Source organism: Mya arenaria, chromosome 11 (genome assembly GCF_026914265.1).
Source record: "Mya arenaria isolate MELC-2E11 chromosome 11, ASM2691426v1".
NCBI lineage: Eukaryota > Metazoa > Mollusca > Bivalvia > Myida > Myidae > Mya > Mya arenaria.
In genome coordinates, this window is record NC_069132.1 from 10,696,490 (window position 1) to 10,717,230 (window position 20,741).

Sequence of the window (20,741 nt, forward strand, 5' to 3'; positions counted from 1 at the left end):
CAGGAGGTACGTATATTTATGTGTTCGAATTGCAAGTACTATTTTGTTACAAACAGTTAATGTATGTAAATGGTTTGTTTTGTTATTGTTTAGCTTGTTATTAATCGCATTTATATTTTTCTCTTCAGGCAATATTCCAGTAAATGCTAGTAGTCAGGTTTGTTCGTCTTAAAATAAGTTGTTTTAAACCAATAAATTAACAGTCATCAGGACAGTAAACGAGATAGATTTTTTGTTCCAACGTGCAATAGACACAGTTTATAGTGATTCGTATAACAGTTATATCATGTGCTTATAATAAATATGACATTTGTTTCATGGCTTATGTAAAGAATATATAATCATTTTGTTTATTATGTGACAGTTTGGAAAAGGGACATAACTGATGTTAACAAAACTAGTAGCCCAATTCCTTTTGCATGACCATTCAAATATGAAGTGTTACACTGCACTATGTTTTGTTTCTCTTTTGTTGGTTCTTTATCATATGTTGTGTAAATGTGTCGTTATAAAATAATGAAGATTAAATTATAACATTGTTTTATACGGAAATACTTAGAAATGGTTTAATGTATATCCCTTTATTGGTATTACGAAACTTCAGAAGTGAACCGAGTTTTAGAATGTGTATACATCATTTTAGGTCACTCGATTTATATCACCAGCAAAGAATTCACTATACATTTGCAAGGAGAACAGCGACTGCTATATAACTGTTATTACGGAAAAAACTCAGTTATGGTAACTTGAATGCTTATTAAACTCATGTTCAATAAGTTTACATCACATCAAATATATATATTCTAAACATTTTTAGATTATGTTCTTCTCAATCATAATAAAAGTCTGATCAGCAGCTGGAACCATTCACTTTCTTTTAGTGATATCTTTTTTTAAATAATCGGATTCAGCATTTATAAAAATCGCACAACTGGTTATACTCCTCGCTTGAGAATAACTAAACACAAACATGTTTATTTCCCCATATAAACAGCGACCAAGTGATACATTGCTGCAATAAAGGAGACGACATTCACATCTTCGTCACGAACGAGCTGAACGACGTCTGCGTGACTGAACTCGTTGTACACACGTTGAATGAGGGACAAGAACAAACCATTTGCGCAATGGCTGGGTAATTAGCAATAAGGCATTCCTTTAAGTAGTTTGTTTTCATTAATCTGCCATACACGTTTTGAGGTTAGTCAATGGTTGGTCTCCAACTATCTTAAACACTATATTAATGAGATTAAATTTAATATAAGGGCAATACACTACAAAAGTATGTTGTGCTAAGGCATTTTGTTGTTACAAAGCATTTTTAAATGGTCTTTCGTTTTAACATGGATATTCTTGTTGATTGAGTGTTTATCTGTCTTGAACACTCGTAAACATCTTAAAGAAACAGACAGTTTTTTTCTCCTTTTTTCAGAATAAGCGGTCCTGAAATCACCTTTACAGTTCTTGCATTAACACCTGACGGTAATTCAAAATCATTTGATTTTTAATACGGAGTCTGAGAAGCTGTTATTTGTTACATACAGAAAACACCGTAACTATATGTTCAATCCGTTTTATTTCTGGACTATCTGCTCCATATGTATATTTCAAGGAAAGGTCCTGGTGCCGACGCATCTTAAGTCATTATTTACTTTAAAAGTCGATTTATTGAAAACAAAAAAGTCAAACTTAGAGAAATGTATAGACTTTTTGAACATTCACGTGTGTTTTTTTCAATATAGTGAATGCAAATATTGTATTTTATTTTTAAAAGTTATGAAGTGTGTCTATCATATGACTAATAAGATTCTGAAATAAGGAAAGTGAACTAAGTTGACTCGTAAATTGCCCTTTCAATAAATGATCATAAAGCGATAAGCTTATATAGTTTTGTGTTTACGCTCATGTGTCTACCAATGTCATCGCACAAAGATATAATAACATTAATCAGTCGCTCACGAAAACAATCAAACCTTCATTAATTAATTGATAGAATTTATTAAGAGAGGAGTTTCGCACATGCGCGCTGGCCACTTTACAAGCGCTTTCACTAACATTTGGTTAGTCTTTATTTAAGTTTTCTTTCGTAAACAATAATAAATAATAATAGTTATAATAATAATAATAATAATAATAATAATAATAATAATAATAATAATAATAATAAAGGTCATCGTTTGTTCGTATGTATCCACTATAAGTAACATAAAATAACCTAAAGGAACGAGCCAAATTTCTACCTAAAAAGAAAACATTTCAGGATTTGGTCCGTGTCAAAAGCGGCATTGTGAAAACGGAGGAACATGTGTGTCGGAAAACGGGAATGCATTTTGCTATTGTGCCCCCGGATACACAGGGGAGACGTGTGAAACAGGTATGTAACACTCTGTCCTTTAAGTAATCAGCACCCCCAGTGCTCCACAATATACAGGGATGATTGTGAAATAGGTATTTTAAACTTTAACCGTGAGGTAATCAGCACCTCAAGTGCTTCAAAATGTACATGGGTGAATATGAACAAGGTATGTTACAATATGTCCGTAAAGTTTCCTGCACTTCAATTGCTTCACAATGTACACGGGAGAATATGAACTAGGTATGTTACACTATGTCCGTAAGGTTATCAACACTCCTAGTGTTTCACAATATACACGGGAAAATATGAACTAGGTATGTTGCATAATGTCCGTAAGGTTTCCAGCACTTCAAATGCTTCACAATGTACACTGGAGAATATGAACTAGGTATGTTACATTATGTCCGTAAGGTTTCCAGCACTTCAAGTGCTTCACAATGTACACTGGAGAATATGAACTATGTATGTTACATTATGTCCGTAAGGTTTCCAGCACTTCAAGTGCTTCACAATGTACACGGGAGAATATGAACTATGTATGCTACATTATGTCCGTAAGGTTTCCAGCACTTCAAGTGCTTCACAATGTACACGGGAGAATATGAACTAGGTATGTTACATTATGTCCGTAAGGTTTCCAGCACTTCAAGTGCTTCACAATGTACACGGGAGAATGTGAACTATGTATGTTACATTATGTCCGTAAGGTTTCCAGCACTTCAAGTGCTTCACAATGTACACGGGAGAATATGAACTAGGTATGTTACATTATGTCCGTAAGGTTTCCAGCACTTCAAGTGTTTCACAATGTACACGGGAGAAAATGAACTATATATGTTACATTATGTCCGTAAGGTTTCCAGCACTTCAAGTGCTTCACAAAGTACACGGGAGAATGTGAACTAGGTATGTTACACTATGTCCGTAAGGTTTCCAGCACTTCAAGTGTTTCACAATGTACACGGGAGAATGTGAACTATGTATGTTATATTATGTCCGTAAGGTTTCCAGCACTTCAAGTGCTTCACAATGTACACGGGAGAATATGAACTAGGTGTGTTACATTATGTCCGTAAAGTTTCCAGCACTTCAAGTGTTTCACAATGTACACGGGAGAATATGAACTAGGTATGTTACATTATGTCCGTAAGGTTTCCAGCACCTCAAGTGCTTCACAATGTACACGGGAGAATATGAACTAGGTATGTTACACTATGTCCGTAAGGTTTCCAGCACTTCAAGTGTTTCACAATGTGCAATGGAGAATATGAACTAGGTATGTTACACTATGTCCGTAAGGTTTCCAGCACTTCAAGTGATTCACAATGTGCACGGGAGAATATGAACTAGATATGTTACACTATGTCCGTAAGGTTATCAACACTCCTATTGTTTCACAATGTACACGAGAGAATATGAACTAGGTATGTTACATTATGTCCGTGAGGTTATCTGCACCACAAGTGTTTCATAATGTACAGGGGAGAATATGAACTAGGTATGTTACACTATGTCCGTAAGGTTATCAACACTCCTAGTGTTTCACAATATACACGGGAGAATATGAACAAGGTATGTTACATTATGTCCGTAAGGTTATCAACACTCGTAGTGTTCCACAATGTACACGGGAGAATGTGAACTAGGTATTTTACACTATGTCCGTAAGGATTTCAGCACTCCTAGTGTTACACAATGTACACGAGAGAATGTGAAATAGGTATGTTATTCTATGTCCGTAAGGTTTCCAGCACACCTAGTGGTCCACAATGTACAGGGGAGAATGTGAAATAGGTATGATACACTATGTCAGTAAGGTTTCTAGCAGACCTACTGCTCAACAATGTACACGGGAAAATAAAATCTAGGTATGCTACACTATGTCCGTAAGGTTTACAGCACACCTAGTGCTCCACAATGTACACGGGAGAATATAAACTAGGTATGTTACATTATGTCCGTAAGGTTTCCAGCACTTCAAGTGCTTCACAATGTACACGGGAGAATATGAACAAGGTATGTTACACTATGTCCGTAAGGTTATTAACACTCTTAGTGTTTCACAATGTACACGGGAGAATATGAACTAGGTATGTTACACTATGTCCGTAAGGTTTCCAGCACTTCAAGTGCTTCACAATGTACACGGGAGAATATGAACTAGGTATGTTACATTATGTCCGTAGGGTTTTCAGCACAGCTAGTGCTCCACAATGTACATGGGAGAATGTGAACTAGGTATGTTACACTATGTCCGTAAGGTTTCCAGCACTTCAAGTGCTTCACAATGTACACGGGAGAATATGAACTATGTATGTTACATTATGTCCGTAAGGTTTCCAGCATTTCAAGTGCTTCACAATATACACGGGAGAATGTGAACTAGGTATGTTACACTATGTCCGTACAGTTTCTAGCACTTTAAGTGCTTCACAATGTGCACGGGAGAATGTGAACTAGGTATGTTACATTATGTCCGTAAGATTTCCAGCACTTCAAGTGTTTCACAATGTACACGGGAGAATATGAACTAGGTATGTTACATTATGTCCGTAAGGTTTCCAGCACTTCAAGTGCTTCACAATGTACACGGGAGAATATGAACTAGGTATGTTACATTATGTCCGTAAGGTCTCCAGCACTTCAAGTGCTTCACAATATACAGGGGAGAATGTGAACTAGGTATGTTACATTATGTCCGTAAGGTTTCCAGCACTTCAAGTGCTTCACAATGTAGACGGGAGAATGTGAACTAGGTATGTTACATTATGTCCGTAAGGTTTCCAGAACATCAAGTGCTTCACAATGTACACGGGAGAATGTGAACTAGGTATGTTACATTATGTCCGTAAGGTTTCCAGCACTTCAAGTGTTTCACAATGTAAACGGGAGAATATGAACTAGGTATGTTACATTATGTCCGTAAGGTTTCCAGCACTTCAAGTGCTTCACAATGTACAAGGGAGAATATGAACTAGGTATGTTACACTATGTCCGTAAGGTTATCAACACTCCTAGTGTTTCACAATGTACACGGGAGAATATGAACTAGGTATGTTACATTATGTCCTTAAGGTTATCAACACTCGTAGTGTTCCACAATGTACACGGGAGAATGTGAACAAGGTATGTTACACTATGTCCTTAGGGTTTTCAGCACTCCTAGTGTTTCACAATGTACACAGGAAAATGTGAACTAGGTATGTTACACTATGTCCGTAAGGTTGCCAGCACTTCAAGTGTTTCACAATGTGCACGGGAGAATGTGAACTAGGTATGTTACACTATGTCCGTAAGGTTTCCAGCACACCTAGTGTTCCACAATGTAGACGGGAGAATGTGAACTAGGTATGTTACACTATGTCCGTAAGGTTATCAACACTCGTAGTGTTCCACAATGTACACGGGAAAATGTGAACTAAGTATGTTACACTATGTCCGTAAGGTTTCCAGCACACCTAGTGCTCCACAATGTACACGGGAAAATATAAAATAGGTATGTTACACTATGTCCGTAAGGTTATCAACACACCTAGTTTTCATAATGTACAATGGTGAATAGGAACTAGGTATGTTACATTATGTCCGTGAGGTTATCTGCACCACAAGTGTTTTATAATGTACAGGGGAGAATATGAACTAGGTATGTTACACTATTTCCGTATGGTTTTCAGCACTTCAAGTGCTCCACAATGTACAGGGGTGAATGTGAAATAGGTATGTTACACTATGTCCGTAAGGTTTTCAGCACTTCAAGTGCATTACAATGTACAGGGATGAATGTGAAATAGGAATGTTACACTATGTCCGTAAGGATTCCAGCACTTCAAGTGCTCCACAATGTACAGGGGTGAATGTGAAATAGGTATGTTACACTATGTCCGTAAGGTTTTCAGCACTTCAAGTGCATTACAATGTACAGGGGTGAATGTGAAATAGGAATGTTACACTATGTCCGTAAGGTTTCCACACTTCAAGTGCTCCACAATGTACAGGGGTGAATGTGAAATAGGTATGTTACACTATGTCCGTAAGGTTTCCAGCACTTCTAGTGTTTCACAATGTACACGGGAGAATATGAAATAGGTATGTTACACTATGTCCGTAAGGTTTCCAGCAATTCAAGTGTTTCACAAAGTACAGGGGTGAATGTGAACTAGGTATGTTACACTATGTCCGTAAGGTTTTCAGCACTTCTAGTGTTACACAATGTACACGGGAGAATGTGAAATAGGTATGTTACACTATGTCCGTAAGGTTTCAAGCACACCTAGTGCTCCACAATGTACAGGGGAGAATGTAAAATAGGTATGATACACTATGTCCGTAAGGTTTCTAGCACACCTACTGCTCCACAATGTACACGGGAAGATAAAATCTAGGTATGCTACACTAGGTCCGTAAGGTTTTTAGCACACCTAGTGCTCCACAATGTACACGGGAGAATATAAACTAGGTATGTTACATTATGTCCGTAAGGTTTCCAGCACTTCAAATGTTTCACAATGTACATGGGAGAATATGAACTAGGTATGTTACACTATGTCCGTAAGGTTTTCAGCACTTCAAGTGCTTCACAATATACAGGGGAGAATGTGAACTAGGTATGTTACATTATGTCCGTAAGGTTTCCAGCACTTCAAGTGCTTCACAATGTAGACGGGATAATGTGAACTAGGTATGTTACATTATGTCCGTAAGGTTTCCAGAACATCAAGTGCTTCACAATGTACACGGGAGAATGTGAACTAGGTATGTTACATTATGTCCGTAAGGTTTCCAGCACTTCAAGTGTTTCACAATGTAAACGGGAGAATATGAACTAGGTATGTTACATTATGTCCGTAAGGTTTCCAGCACTTCAAGTGCTTCACAATGTACAAGGGAGAATATGAACTAGGTATGTTACACTATGTCCGTAAGGTTATCAACACTCCTAGTGTTTCACAATGTACACGGGAGAATATGAACTAGGTATGTTACATTATGTCCTTAAGGTTATCAACACTCGTAGTGTTCCACAATGTACACGGGAGAATGTGAACAAGGTATGTTACACTATGTCCGTAGGGTTTTCAGCACTCCTAGTGTTTCACAATGTACACAGGAAAATGTGAACTAGGTATGTTACACTATGTCCGTAAGGTTGCCAGCACTTCAAGTGTTTCACAATGTGCACGGGAGAATGTGAACTAGGTATGTTACACTATGTCCGTAAGGTTTCCAGCACACCTAGTGCTCCACAATGTAGACGGGAGAATGTGAACTAGGTATGTTACACTATGTCCGTAAGGTTATCAACACTCGTAGTGTTCCACAATGTACACGGGAAAATGTGAACTAAGTATGTTACACTATGTCCGTAAGGTTTCCAGCACACCTAGTGCTCCACAATGTACACGGGAAAATATAAAATAGGTATGTTACACTATGTCCGTAAGGTTATCAACACACCTAGTTTTCATAATGTACATGGGTGAATAGGAACTAGGTATGTTACATTATGTCCGTGAGGTTATCTGCACCACAAGTGTTTTATAATGTACAGGGGAGAATATGAACTAGGTATGTTACACTATTTCCGTATGGTTTTCAGCACTTCAAGTGCTCCACAATGTACAGGGGTGAATGTGAAATAGGAATGTTACACTATGTCCGTAAGGTTTTCAGCACTTCAAGTGCATTACAATGTACAGGGATGAATGTGAAATAGGAATGTTACACTATGTCCGTAAGGATTCCAGCACTTCAAGTGCTCCACAATGTACAGGGGTGAATGTGAAATAGGTATGTTACACTATGTCCGTAAGGTTTTCAGCACTTCAAGTGCATTACAATGTACAGGGGTGAATGTGAAATAGGAATGTTACACTATGTCCGTAAGGTTTCCAGCACTTCAAGTGCTCCACAATGTACAGGGGTGAATGTGAAATAGGTATGTTACACTATGTCCGTAAGGTTTCCAGCAATTCAAGTGTTTCACAATGTACACGGGAGAATATGAAATAGGTATGTTACACTATGTCCGTAAGGTTTCCAGCAATTCAAGTGTTTCACAATGTACAGGGGTGAATGTGAACTAGGTATGTTACACTATGTCCGTAAGGTTTTCAGCACTCCTAGTGTTACACAATGTACACGGGAGAATGTGAAATAGGTATGTTACACTATGTCCGTAAGGTTTCAAGCACACCTAGTGCTCCACAATGTACAGGGGAGAATGTGAAATAGGTATGATACACTATGTCCGTAAGATTTCTAGCACACCTACTGCTCCACAATGTACACGGGAAGATAAAATCTAGGTATGCTACACTAGGTCCGTAAGGTTTTTAGCACACCTAGTGCTCCACAATGTACACGGGAGAATATAAACTAGGTATGTTACATTATGTCCGTAAGGTTTCCAGCACTTCAAATGTTTCACAATGTACATGGGAGAATGTGAACTAGGTATGTTACACTATGTCCGTAAGGTTTTCAGCACTTCAAGTGCTTCACAATGTACACGGGAGAATGTGAAATAGGAATGTTACACTATGTGCGTAAGGTTTTCAGTACTTTAAGTGCTTCATAATGTACACGGGAGAATCTGAAATAGGAATGTTACACTATGTGCGTAAGGTTTTCAGTACTTTAAGTGCTTCATAATGTACAGGGGAGAATGTGAACTAGGTATGTTACATTATGTCCGTGAGGTTTTCAGCACTTCAAGTGCTTCATAATGTACAGGGCAGAATGTGAAATAGGTATGTTACACTATGTCCGTAAGGTTTTCAGTACTTCAAGTGCTCTACAACGTACAGGGGTGAATGTGAAATAGGTATGTTACACTATGTCCGTAAGGTTTTCAGTACTTCAAGTGCTCTACAATGTACAGGTGTGAATGTGAAATAGGTATGTAACACTATGTCCGTAAGGTTTTCAGCACTTCAAGTGCTTCACTGTGTATAGGGCAGAATGTGAAATAGGAATGTTTCACTATGTCCGTAAGGTTTTCAGTACTTCAAGTGCTCTACAATGTACAGGGGTGAATGTGAAATAGGTATGTTACACTATGTCCGTGAGGTTATCAGGACTTCAAGTGCTTCACTGTGTATAGGGGAGAATGTGAAATAGGTATGTAACACTATGTCCGTTAAGTAACCTCAGCACCTCCAGTCGTCCACAATATTCAGGAGTGAATGTGAAATAAGTTAGTTTCACTATGTCCGTGAGGTAATCAGCACGTCTAGTGCTCTACAATATACAGTGGAGAAATGTAAAATAGATATGTTACACTATGTCCGTGAAGTACCAGTTCTTTACAAAATACAGGGGTGAATATGAAGTAGGAATATAATAATTCCGTTTATAGTTAGTATCAACATAATGATAAGAAATTTCACTTTTTGAGGTATTATATTTCTTTGACATTGCTATTTCAGCATTACGCACTCATGAATTAAATGCAAACTGCCCTAACAATAAGTTCAAATGTAGGTTACCTATCAACTACAATCAGCCATGCTAATGTTATTTAAGTTATAAATAATGATTTAAGATTATTATTAAGTTTCAACCTAAAACGCACGAGCTCCGGAATGCGCTTGTCAACCCCTGTAGCCTTAATGCATGGACATATTTGACATGATAAGCTATGGCTTTCCTATCGGATTTCCGTGCTTATTGTTATCTTGCTTTGTAAATAAATACGGAAATATGCACACATATTAATTTATCCTTGCTGACAAAAGATTACTGGCTTTCGATTGTTGGTGTAATCCTTCTTTCTTATACTTGCTTTATCATGCCTTGTCAGATTACTCTTAAATATATTGTATTGATTGTCTTATCAATATCTTGACAATATCGACAGTATGGATAATATAAACGTTTGATGTGCTTACTGACTGGTCTCCTGCAGATATCGACGAGTGTGCCTCAAATCCTTGTTTCCACAATGGGACGTGCGTTGATCATGTCAACGGGTACACGTGTGTCTGTACAGAGGATTACGGAGGGATTTATTGTCAAATAGGTGATTATCAAGTGCATATCATTTAAGGATTCGATTTGCTTTGTTGAAATTGAAACAAGCATTTACTGTTCATTTTAAATGACAATATGTTGAAAATTATGAGTTGTAAATAAGAAATTTTATGTTTTTGTTTTTATATTTTTACTGTATTTTGATCGGGGACAACTATTTCAAGTAAAATAAAAAATAAATACAGTTATTCCTTTATTTTGAAAATGAAAACCATCCTATGTGTGACCATTTTTGTTTTTTAGATGGAGTTTGTGCCATAGGGTCTGCTCCAGTAAAACTCGTCTGTAACTCGTTACCATGCTCCTTTGAGTATACCGTACTTGGCAGGTATAGTGAACAGTGATATTGTAGGTGTTTGTTCAGTCTTTTGGGTATACCGTACTTGGCGGATATAGTATAAAGTGGCATAGTAGCTAATTTATGCCCCTTTGAGTATAACGTACTTGGCAGTTATGTGACTAGTATATAGTGTATGGTCCTTTGAAAATACCGTACTTTGCAGGTATAGTCAACAATGCCATAACTTGTATTGCAATTTGAATATACCGTTCTTGGCATGTTTAGTCAACAAGTACATAATATATCTAGTAAGTTCCTTTGAAAATACTGTATTTAACACATCGAGTAAAGGTTGACCAAGAAACAATTGAATGATTTTATAGTATACCGTTCTTGGCATATATAGTAGCAGTAACCTAGCAGTTATTGTATGTTTTATTTAGTTTACCGTACTTTTCATGTATAGTAAATAGTTACATAGTATTTATTATATGCGGTTATATTACTTTTCAAATAAACAAATTGACTTGTTTTCAGTAGATAGTTATGTTGTGCATTGTGTGTAAAATACGCCAAACATGTCTATGTCTCAATATACCAATTGTCATTAGAAAGCATATTTCATCGTCATTATTGGCAATGAAGTAAACACAATGGTGTAGAAAACACAGTGTAGTCTGTTTGTGTCTTAATAATAAAGGACTTTAGAAAAAACAAGAAGTGTATAAACATTCCTGTGTTCTAGTTTGATGGTCCCTGATGTATCAGAGGTTCCCGAGACAGTCACAACACAAATCACAGCCCATATATTTAATGAAGTGCAGAGATACTTTGTATCAATAAAGCTGACAGAAGCCCTTGACTTTTGCCATACAACGTATGTTAACGGAAAACATGGGTAAGTACATTCCTCATTACACATGAATGCATTCTGTTCGGAAGATGGACTTTTTGCCTGTTCCATCTAGTTATAATACTTTGCATAGGATAAGGTAAATGTTTCCTACTTTACACATCGAGTCCTGAGAGCGAGACGGTTTTAAGTGACATTTATTTAATGTACCTTAATATTCTTTATAAAGTTTCCTTTACAATGTACAGTTAATGTTTACACACAACTATATTTTAACAGGAACTGTTCAAGAACACAATGTACATCCATTAATTATCGAGATAAACTGGTAAGTAATAAATAATATCACTGTTTGTCCGTGACCTTAAAAGATTCGCGAGCTAGAACTTTGATACCGTGTCAAGTTTTGTCTTCTAGCGAATTTGCAAAAATGTAAAATAGATGCTTGTGTAGTTTTCTTTCAAACCCGCCCGATATTTATAGTCTTTTAAAAGTATTAATGATTGGTATTATAGGGAAAAATAATGGTTCAAGAATGTTTTATCATTTCAGAAAAGAACAGATGCTTTTTATAATTGTTCATCTACATCACTTGGCGACCGAATTCCCCATGTTATGAAAATTGAAAAGGGACTAAATGACACATGGTAACGAGTTGCTGTGAATAATAACCTGCAAAAAATAACATGATAAATGGCTGATTGGGAGAACTTTGTTAAAGTTAACAACGTTGGTACTGCTCTTGAATGAATTCTCTTTTGATCTGATGTATTTCTAACAATTTGACACAACAGTTTCAGTTCTTTTTTATTTATAGTATCAAATGTGGGCGAATCATAAAAAAGTTCACGTTTAACAGTTAACAACGATGTCGTCAATCTCTATGTTAACTTTAACAAAGTTTTGAATAATCGTCCTAATGTATGATTGTTCATTATACCAATTACCATGTAGGAGAGCTGTACAGGGCTTCCGCATTTATACACTTAAATATAAATCAGGCGTATTTGATTCATTTTTAAAATATCGAAACTCAATTCTAAATGTAAATGTCGAAATACAACTGCAAATGATGTTTAAGCGTTGCAACAACTTTAACTTACGCTACATATGCTATGTTCATGAAAATATATTGCAATAAGCAATGCATATGCTACCATATTTTTTCCTTGTATTAGTATTCAACGTGTATTCGCAGTGCATGAAAGGGTGTTGTGTAGGTGGTACCAATAAAACAAACGACAAATTGTAAAACCAGATTTTGGTATTTGTCAGACACGACTAATGTGACATCTCATTTAAAGGGTTAAACAAACATAAATAACACTTTCTTGACAACGATTGTCGTTTAAACAGTCTACAAAACTGTATCTTTAGATATCATTGTAACAGGACTTGAATAACTAATACAGATTACCTTTCGGTTGAATTGTATAAATGATATGGCTTCTATGATGATTTATGTTTTTCAGCCCAAGTCTTTCGGTATACAAGGAGACAACAATGTTTGATTATGAAATCATGGAGAACGAGAAGGTGGAAGATGGAGTTTGCTTTGCTACAGTTTCCGGGTTCGAAAATGTCACAAATGGGACAGTTTGTCTCAGGGACGATTACGGGTAACTCTCTCTAATTACATATGATAAAGCACTATACAAATCTATGCGATGCCCAAATATAAGGACACAAATACATCGTTTTAATTTGTTTTAACATGTACTATAATTCATTGTTGGAATAGTGTCATTGGATCTACTTTATAATCGAAACAGCGGTGATTGTACTATCCACGTGCAGTTTTTGATGAAAGATGATGCAATATCATACACTTATATTTTTATAACTTATATTGTAGGGTGGTAAGATGCATGTCTTGCTTAACTGGCTGTAATCATAAGAAAGGTAATATAACTTGATGCAATAAAGTCTTACAATACTCTCAAAATAGTCTAAATCATGTACAATAACTGTTGTTGTGTTTTTGCATAATTTGTTATGGATTTCAATCATGCTGTTGTACATGTGTCGTTTGTAACGCTTACACTAAATCATAAACATACACTTGTTGTTATTCTTTCTGCAGCATATGTTATGATTGTCATTAACTATGTATCTATTGTTGATTTCAGCAAGTGAACAGGCTGTAAGTATGAAATGAATGACATCAACATAAAGAATATTTTTCACTTTTTGAATGAAATAAAAATAAATGTTTATATCATAAATGGCATCGCAATCATAGCATGACGTCATAATTAATATACACTAATTTTACCCTAATAATCACGCATTCCTAATTACTAGCTGAAAAAATAAAATGAAACAAAAAAAGAGATTTAGAAATACTGAAATACTTATTTCCACTTGATCCACATGATATAATGATTTGAACCTAGCTTTCAAAACATATAATTTTTCACGAGAGAAAAGATAAATATTCGAAAAAGTAACAACCGTTCGATACAACGTATAACCGTATGGTCTCCTCTTCAGCGCTCTATAGTGTCTGCTGGATACGCCAACTGCTACTGTTTCACGGATAGCGGCGAGAAGATCCACATCATCAAGAAGCGGCCGGTACCCAAGAGTGGTTCCCTTGCAAAGGCTGCGGGGTATGGTGCCACCAGTCTTGTTGGCACCTCGGGCATCGGAACAGCTATCTTCTTTGTTCTAAAGTTCAAGAGCAAACTGTTTTCGAAAAATAAAAAGGTGGATATTACAAGTGACCAAAATCAGGTTGCTTCGGCGGAAAAATGAAGAAAAGGTTTTCGATACCATGTGACCTATTGATAAACATCGACACTTTCATGATAGAGGGTTATGGTGGTCATTTCTGCTGTTCTTTTCATTAGCTACTGCAGGTTTCTTTTATTTTAAATATCCCTTTTTAACTGCGTGTTATTTTTATTGTTATATTGTATTACTTTGCACTACTATATAAATTGTACGTTAAATGGCTGCTGTGTTGAAAATCAGCTTTGCCTGTTGCGGTACATGCATGTGATGTTGTGACGGACGTGAATAAAGCTCATTTGTTTATTATCCAAGATATACCGTAGTTCAGAAAAATATGTTGTGGGTTTTTGTTAACTATTTATCATTTATTGTGTTGCCATTTTTTATCCAAGAAATAAAGAATATATATTTTTTGTTGATATTCTATTCCGTTTTACCGGTATTTAGTAAAGTCAAAAAAAATAAAAAAAATAGCCGCTATAACATATTACGGTTATTATCTACTGGTGTGATAAGGATATCATAATCCATTTCTTACCTAAAAATTGCAAAATATTTCAATACAGCCGTCTGGGTTTGATTTTACAGCTGCGAGATGAATTTTGGGTTCATTGTTTACAATACGGATTTGACTCCGTACTTTGAGAGTAACAATGGCGTGTCTGCAAAACGTTCTCAATAAAGTTCAGGAATTGAGGCTAGTACATCAAGGGATTTTATGTAATGTATTCCTTTTCATTGTCAACACTCTACATTGCCTATTCACGTCTTATGAATTTAACATCCCGAAATATGTACAAATTATGTAAAGCGACACTCTAGCTACTCTGGATTTTACCGTGTTTATTAATACTGTATCGGACATGTTGTGCAGGCGATTTTCTAAGAAAATGACGTCATCATTTACAACGTAATGACATTAAATTCATTTCAGTATATACCGAGAATATCGCAAGTTCGATATGGAAGTTGATTATGGAATCGATTTATTTCTATGATCTTTGGAACAATACTTTTCGTACATACCCTCATCGATCGTAACTAATTTTCAAACACAAACAACAGCAATAACGTGGAAAAACACACACTTTAGTTACGGCAGACAATAAGACGACATCAATATATATGCAAAAAGCTACAGAAACATGCTCAGTAGCAAAAAGTTTAAACATAAACCCGGTTTAGTGGCAATGGGCAAACGCCGAAGACATAGAACACAAAATCACAAACAAGAAACATAGAACAGCACAAAACTATAGAAATGGCACAGTGCATAAATACTATGTATATATATAAATAAATAATCGGTATGTTTATCAAGAATTGTTAGGTACCGCCTTGGAACGGTCAGTAAAATGTAAATTTACTGGGGGTTTAAACCAGTTTATGTGCACAAACCTCACTCTTATCCCAACAATTCTTAATAAAGATAAAACGCAAAAGGTAAATCTTATCAAAGTATGCATTAACTTGAGCAAACTTATCAATAAAACAAATAATAATACAAAACGAAAAGGTAAACCCCAAGTACTTCAATGATTAGAGATCCCAACTCTATCTGCAGACGGAGGGAAAAAATTCAGAGCACCTAATGCAAATACTTTTCAAAGATACGATGCAGTCATCAAATCGAAACGACTCCTGTTTCTTGTCATTAAGCATTAAACATCACAGTTGTAGAAGATACTTTGATTGTATATCTTTCAAAGTGTAATGTATCTAAATGAAATGAGTGCCATTCGTGTAACCGACCGATATGTCTGGAGACTATTGAGTGCTGCACAAATAGCAAGGCATAGGCTTTTAGATTTGTCTATTTGTCAATGTGAGAAAACGCCGCGATATCGAAAACCCTAAAAAGCTTGTTACAATATATCGTATGTATGGATTTAAAGTTTTAGTTTAATCTTTGAATTTTAAATTATACAAGAAACAAGGTGTTAGTAAATTAACACAAAATGGTGAGTCCCCTACTATTATAATGAAATTATAAAAAAGTCTAACAAATTAGAACTGACTAATATGGTCATTTGGCACCTCGACGGCTTTTCTTCATCCCGAGGGGTTACATCACATCTTATTTAGGGTTATACATTTGGTCCCTTCCGCAACACTGCTTGTTCTTGCGGCAGGTATGCACATTCTGACTGAACTCTCTATCCTAGCGGGAGTTGTAAGTATGGTCTCGGCGACTATGAAAAGTCAGTGACTGTCAGATTTAAAGGGTAGCCATGAACGGCGAGAGAAAAGAGAGAATCGTTCATTCCCGTCCATTGTAAAGAGCACTTTACAAAAATATTATACTGAGAGTTGAAGAAGGAAGTCCAATCATTGATGAGTAAGCATTTATTGAACAGAGTCTATTTAACTATATCAGATCGTTTCCTGATCATTTGTTTCTAATCAGTTGGCAAACAGCCAAGAGGAAAATAAATGTATATTTGTTTCTAAGGCCTAAGGGCGATATTCATAAAACATCGTAAGTCATTTCCTAACTTAAGTCACTTTCCTTATTTTAGTATCTCTTTAGTCAGATGAAATAAATAATAAATGATTTACAAAATACAGTATTTGCATTGACCTAATAGAAAAAAACTTATTTTATTGTTAAAAACACTAAAACATTTCTTTTAAATTGACATTGAAAATTTTAAGAAATTGACTTAAGAAGGAAATAACTTAAGAAGTTTAATGAATACGGCCACAGAACTTTTTAACATAAAGGTGAATGGACACGAAAGATATATTGGAAATTGGAACAAAACATCGTTGCACTTCAACTCTAGATCCCCTTTACGTAATCTAAATTACCAGTTTATACATCCAATCCGTTACATAAAAATGTATCCCATAAACGGATAGACGAGGGGAGCAATTTCACGGACATGAAATGAGACCCAGGAATACAAATGAGCCAAATGTTTCGTAGTGAACTGATGAAAGGACGACGACGGTGGAAGTGATATCCAAAAACAAAGGTTTGAATTTCGTAAATACAGCATACGAAACAGAAGGCATGAACATGAAAGGCCAGATAAACTTGTAATGGAACCAAGAAAACGGGTTCAACATGGTATCGGTCTCAACGATGGGGTAGGCGCAAGGTGTGTTAAAAAGGTTGCAACTAAGGCGAAGGCCTAGAAGGAGTTCATGCGTGCTTAAGAGTATCGGTTTGTACCTCTTGATCAAATTGTTCAGGGTTAAGTTAAGGGACATGCAACAAAGGGCAATGTAAACAATGGTCATGATTGTTGCAGTTACACATATGACGTTTCCTTGATGTACGAGAACGCCAACTTAAGAGCAATTCATTGATTCTTTGGTGAGGGGTTGAGATTGAAAGTAAAGCAGGCCATACGAGTTGACGTAAATATTGCTGTTCGACTCGCTTATGAACTTTTAGTGTACGAAGCAAACTGTAAAAGGAAATATATAGGCTACAGCGAATGAAAATAATATGGACTGGAAAGAGTCCTTGACCCAAGTGACTGCATATCTTTTATGGTATATCTAAACTGAACAAAGGGTTGAAATCTCCAACATTATTTACTTTATGTACCTGTTATATCGTACAATTGCAAACATTTTATGGTATGTATATATAGTATTGGTGACCTGTAAAGCGATACTGACCAATGACGCTTGTCAGCAAAACTATATATTGACTAAAACGGAAGTATCTAATTGTTATATAACACACTAGCATATTATACAAAAGAAATACTTTAACTATTGATGTGATTTAACACCACACATAATTGTAGTATTTAAAATTGTATCACACTGCAGCCTAACAATTCCAAAGACACTGAAAGACATTTTGTGCATTGCACCATTGCATCTTAAATAATACAACAACAATAATAACAAGAAACAACAACAACGACAACGACGACGACAACAACACCAGCAAGGAAAATATATAATGTATATCATAAAGGGCATGTCAATCAGATATATTGCATTCATGACTAGCTTAGTTTTGAGCTATAAGATTTCGCATTACATTGATCATTATGATAATGGTCAACATTTTTAAAAGACTAACAGAGGTAGTCACATATTCAACGCCGTTAGCTTGTTGCTATTCCATCGTGTCCGATGGGCTTGGTTCTAATTTAGATTTTGAGTTTTAATTTTGAGTTTTTGCAAGTGAATTATACATTAATTCGCTAACCTTTATTTATGAATTAAATTGATGAAATTTAGTTATTGCACACATGATTTTTCCATCGTAACATGTTGGGCCACAAAGGCACGGATTAAGAATTAAAAAATAGGAGGATCATTAACTTGTTTCAGAAATGAATACGATTTTTTGACTGAAAGCACGTTGTCATGTTTTATTTTTTCAACGAGATCGTATTCAAACAATTATAATTGAGGATAGTATTTGCTTACGAATAACGACTGTTAGATTGTTTGTGAATTGTAGTCGGAATGATGTAGGATAAAACCAAAAATCTTCATAATCCATTAAATAAAAAATGATCGTAAAAGTCAGAAACATTCATGGCGAAGCATTTAATCGTCTAAATGAATTAGGCCTTAGTTGGTAGTAAATACTGATAGATAGATAGAAAACGGGGATACAAATCAATTCGTCTTCTGTCAAGATGTAGCAAAATCAGTGCTGTGATAGCTGGTCCACATTAAAATCTCGCTTATTAAAATCTTAACATTCAAATTCGACTTGAACGTGCAAATTGATACTTTAATCTCCTCATGCGACTTTACTGACCGACAAAGGCAGTTTAAAAAATCCGACTGTAATTTGATGTTAACATCCAACTGACCCCAACATCGATTATTGACATACCGTCTTTGCTAATGACTTCAACTGCATGATATATGGTTTTATCTTCTTTCCAATAATTCTGACAAAAACTTGTATCATGACGTAAATGTAGGAATCCTTTATAAAATATATCAGTTGAAACGGAATTGCAACAGTCAAAGGTATAACATGAATATAATGTAACACTTAGATTATCAAAATGCAAATTGAAAGGACGGTTTGTACACTTGTGTTGCTTTGTTTCACTTTACGGATTGCGTACTCTACCCCAGAATTCTTCGGCGGATATGTGACATATAGTTTAGTAGATAGCGGTAACGATGTACTCGTAAGTTACGAAATACTTTACAACTATTTTTAAGCTCAGTTATACTCACCTGAACAATGAATTCATAAACGCCAATGCCTAAAACATCGTATACCAGACCATTTAGTAGCGTTTTGACAGGTATAAAATGTGTTCGATATCTGTAGAGATCAAGTGCGGTCATAGTTTTAAATGATATGAAACACAGTTTATAAATAATTAGGGATGCAAACGAATTTTCGAATATTCAAATATTCGATCGAATGTTTGATATTCGAATGTCAAAATCGGTATTCGAATATCCGAGGTTTTGTTTAATAAAAAAAACTTTTGCCTACACCTGTGTTGTATATATTCGCTTGTCTTTTTCACAAAAATTGATTCCTTACGCCAGAGGCGTGAACGTGATGACACTTTTCAAGCGTCACATGTTAATAAGGGACATATCATCGGGGACTATAAACAGTACCCGTAACTTTACGAAACCTGGCAAATAGACAAGTGACATCAAACAAGTTTGAATATTAATGAACATGCCAATTAAGGATATATGGAATCAGCTACCAGAGTGGTGTTATGGCTGCCGATTAAGCCGTCTAATATAGCTCAACTCGCCGTATAATATGAATGACATGTGCTGGTTATAAGCTCTTAACTGTTTTCCATGTTTCAATATAACGTTCGTGTTTTGAAATGTAACTGTATAGAAGAACATTTTAGGACATTGCTGTACAATAGACTCATTTAGGGTTATTTTCATTTTATTATTGAACTAATTCCCGACTAGGTTTGGTTTTTCCATACTTATATTAAGAACAGATTAGGCCCAGAACGAGGCTGCTCGTCCTACATAACGACCATCCTTTGGTGCATCACGACATTCAACCGGAAATTTACGATCATGGCCTTGTTTACAAATACAAATACTGCTAAGTTGAAATTGATTTGGGTTTTTGTTTGTTCAAAATATTTTGCTTTTTGTTGGATTTATTTTCTGTAAATAGGGTATTTCAGTAGGAAAAATCAGCGTCCGTCTGGTTACCGGCTATGACATACGCCCTGACTATATATGTAGCGAATAATAAAAGTAGTTTACTACATTTCCTATTCATTTTGGTATTCGAATATTCGATCGAAAGAATTACCGAATATTCGAATATTTGCCATTCGTTTGCATCCCTATAAATAATGTAAACCGTTAGTATTTCAGTTACACTCTCTGCAAGAACGTTTAGATTGAAATACTAATTATAAATGAAGTTTAATCATACTGTCTAGTATAAGATTCATTGTCTCACTTTTACATAAATGACTTAATGCTGACAAGCTCTTATTCTTAATGACCAATTGCAGGCACACATTGAGCTGACAACAGGCTGG

At 35.7% G+C, this 20,741-nt stretch overlaps 1 protein-coding gene across 1 annotated transcript; it reads left to right on the top strand.

Moving 5' to 3' along the window:
• The first annotated feature begins 999 nt into the window (after positions 1 to 999).
• LOC128208312 (protein crumbs homolog 1-like) lies at positions 1,000 to 14,641 on the top strand. Its single transcript, XM_052911869.1, has 12 exons — positions 1,000 to 1,135; positions 1,433 to 1,482; positions 2,261 to 2,374; positions 10,263 to 10,376; positions 10,631 to 10,715; positions 11,413 to 11,565; positions 11,800 to 11,848; positions 12,073 to 12,167; positions 12,993 to 13,139; positions 13,376 to 13,422; positions 13,650 to 13,663; positions 14,014 to 14,641. The coding sequence occupies exons 1-12, from the start codon at positions 1,128 to 1,130 to the stop codon at positions 14,275 to 14,277; spliced, it is 1,140 nt and encodes a 379-aa protein (XP_052767829.1). The 5' UTR covers positions 1,000 to 1,127; the 3' UTR covers positions 14,278 to 14,641.
• The last annotated feature ends 6,100 nt before the right edge of the window (positions 14,642 to 20,741 follow it).

What these genes read in the sequence shown, in the direction of transcription:
- LOC128208312 (XM_052911869.1), top strand. An exon ending in AGGGGAGACGTGTGAAACAG is followed by an intron (nt 2,375 to 10,262) that starts GTATGTAACACT and finishes GGTCTCCTGCAG; the next exon opens with ATATCGACGAGTGTGCCTCA. An exon ending in TATGTTAACGGAAAACATGG is followed by an intron (nt 11,566 to 11,799) that starts GTAAGTACATTC and finishes ATATTTTAACAG; the next exon opens with GAACTGTTCAAGAACACAAT.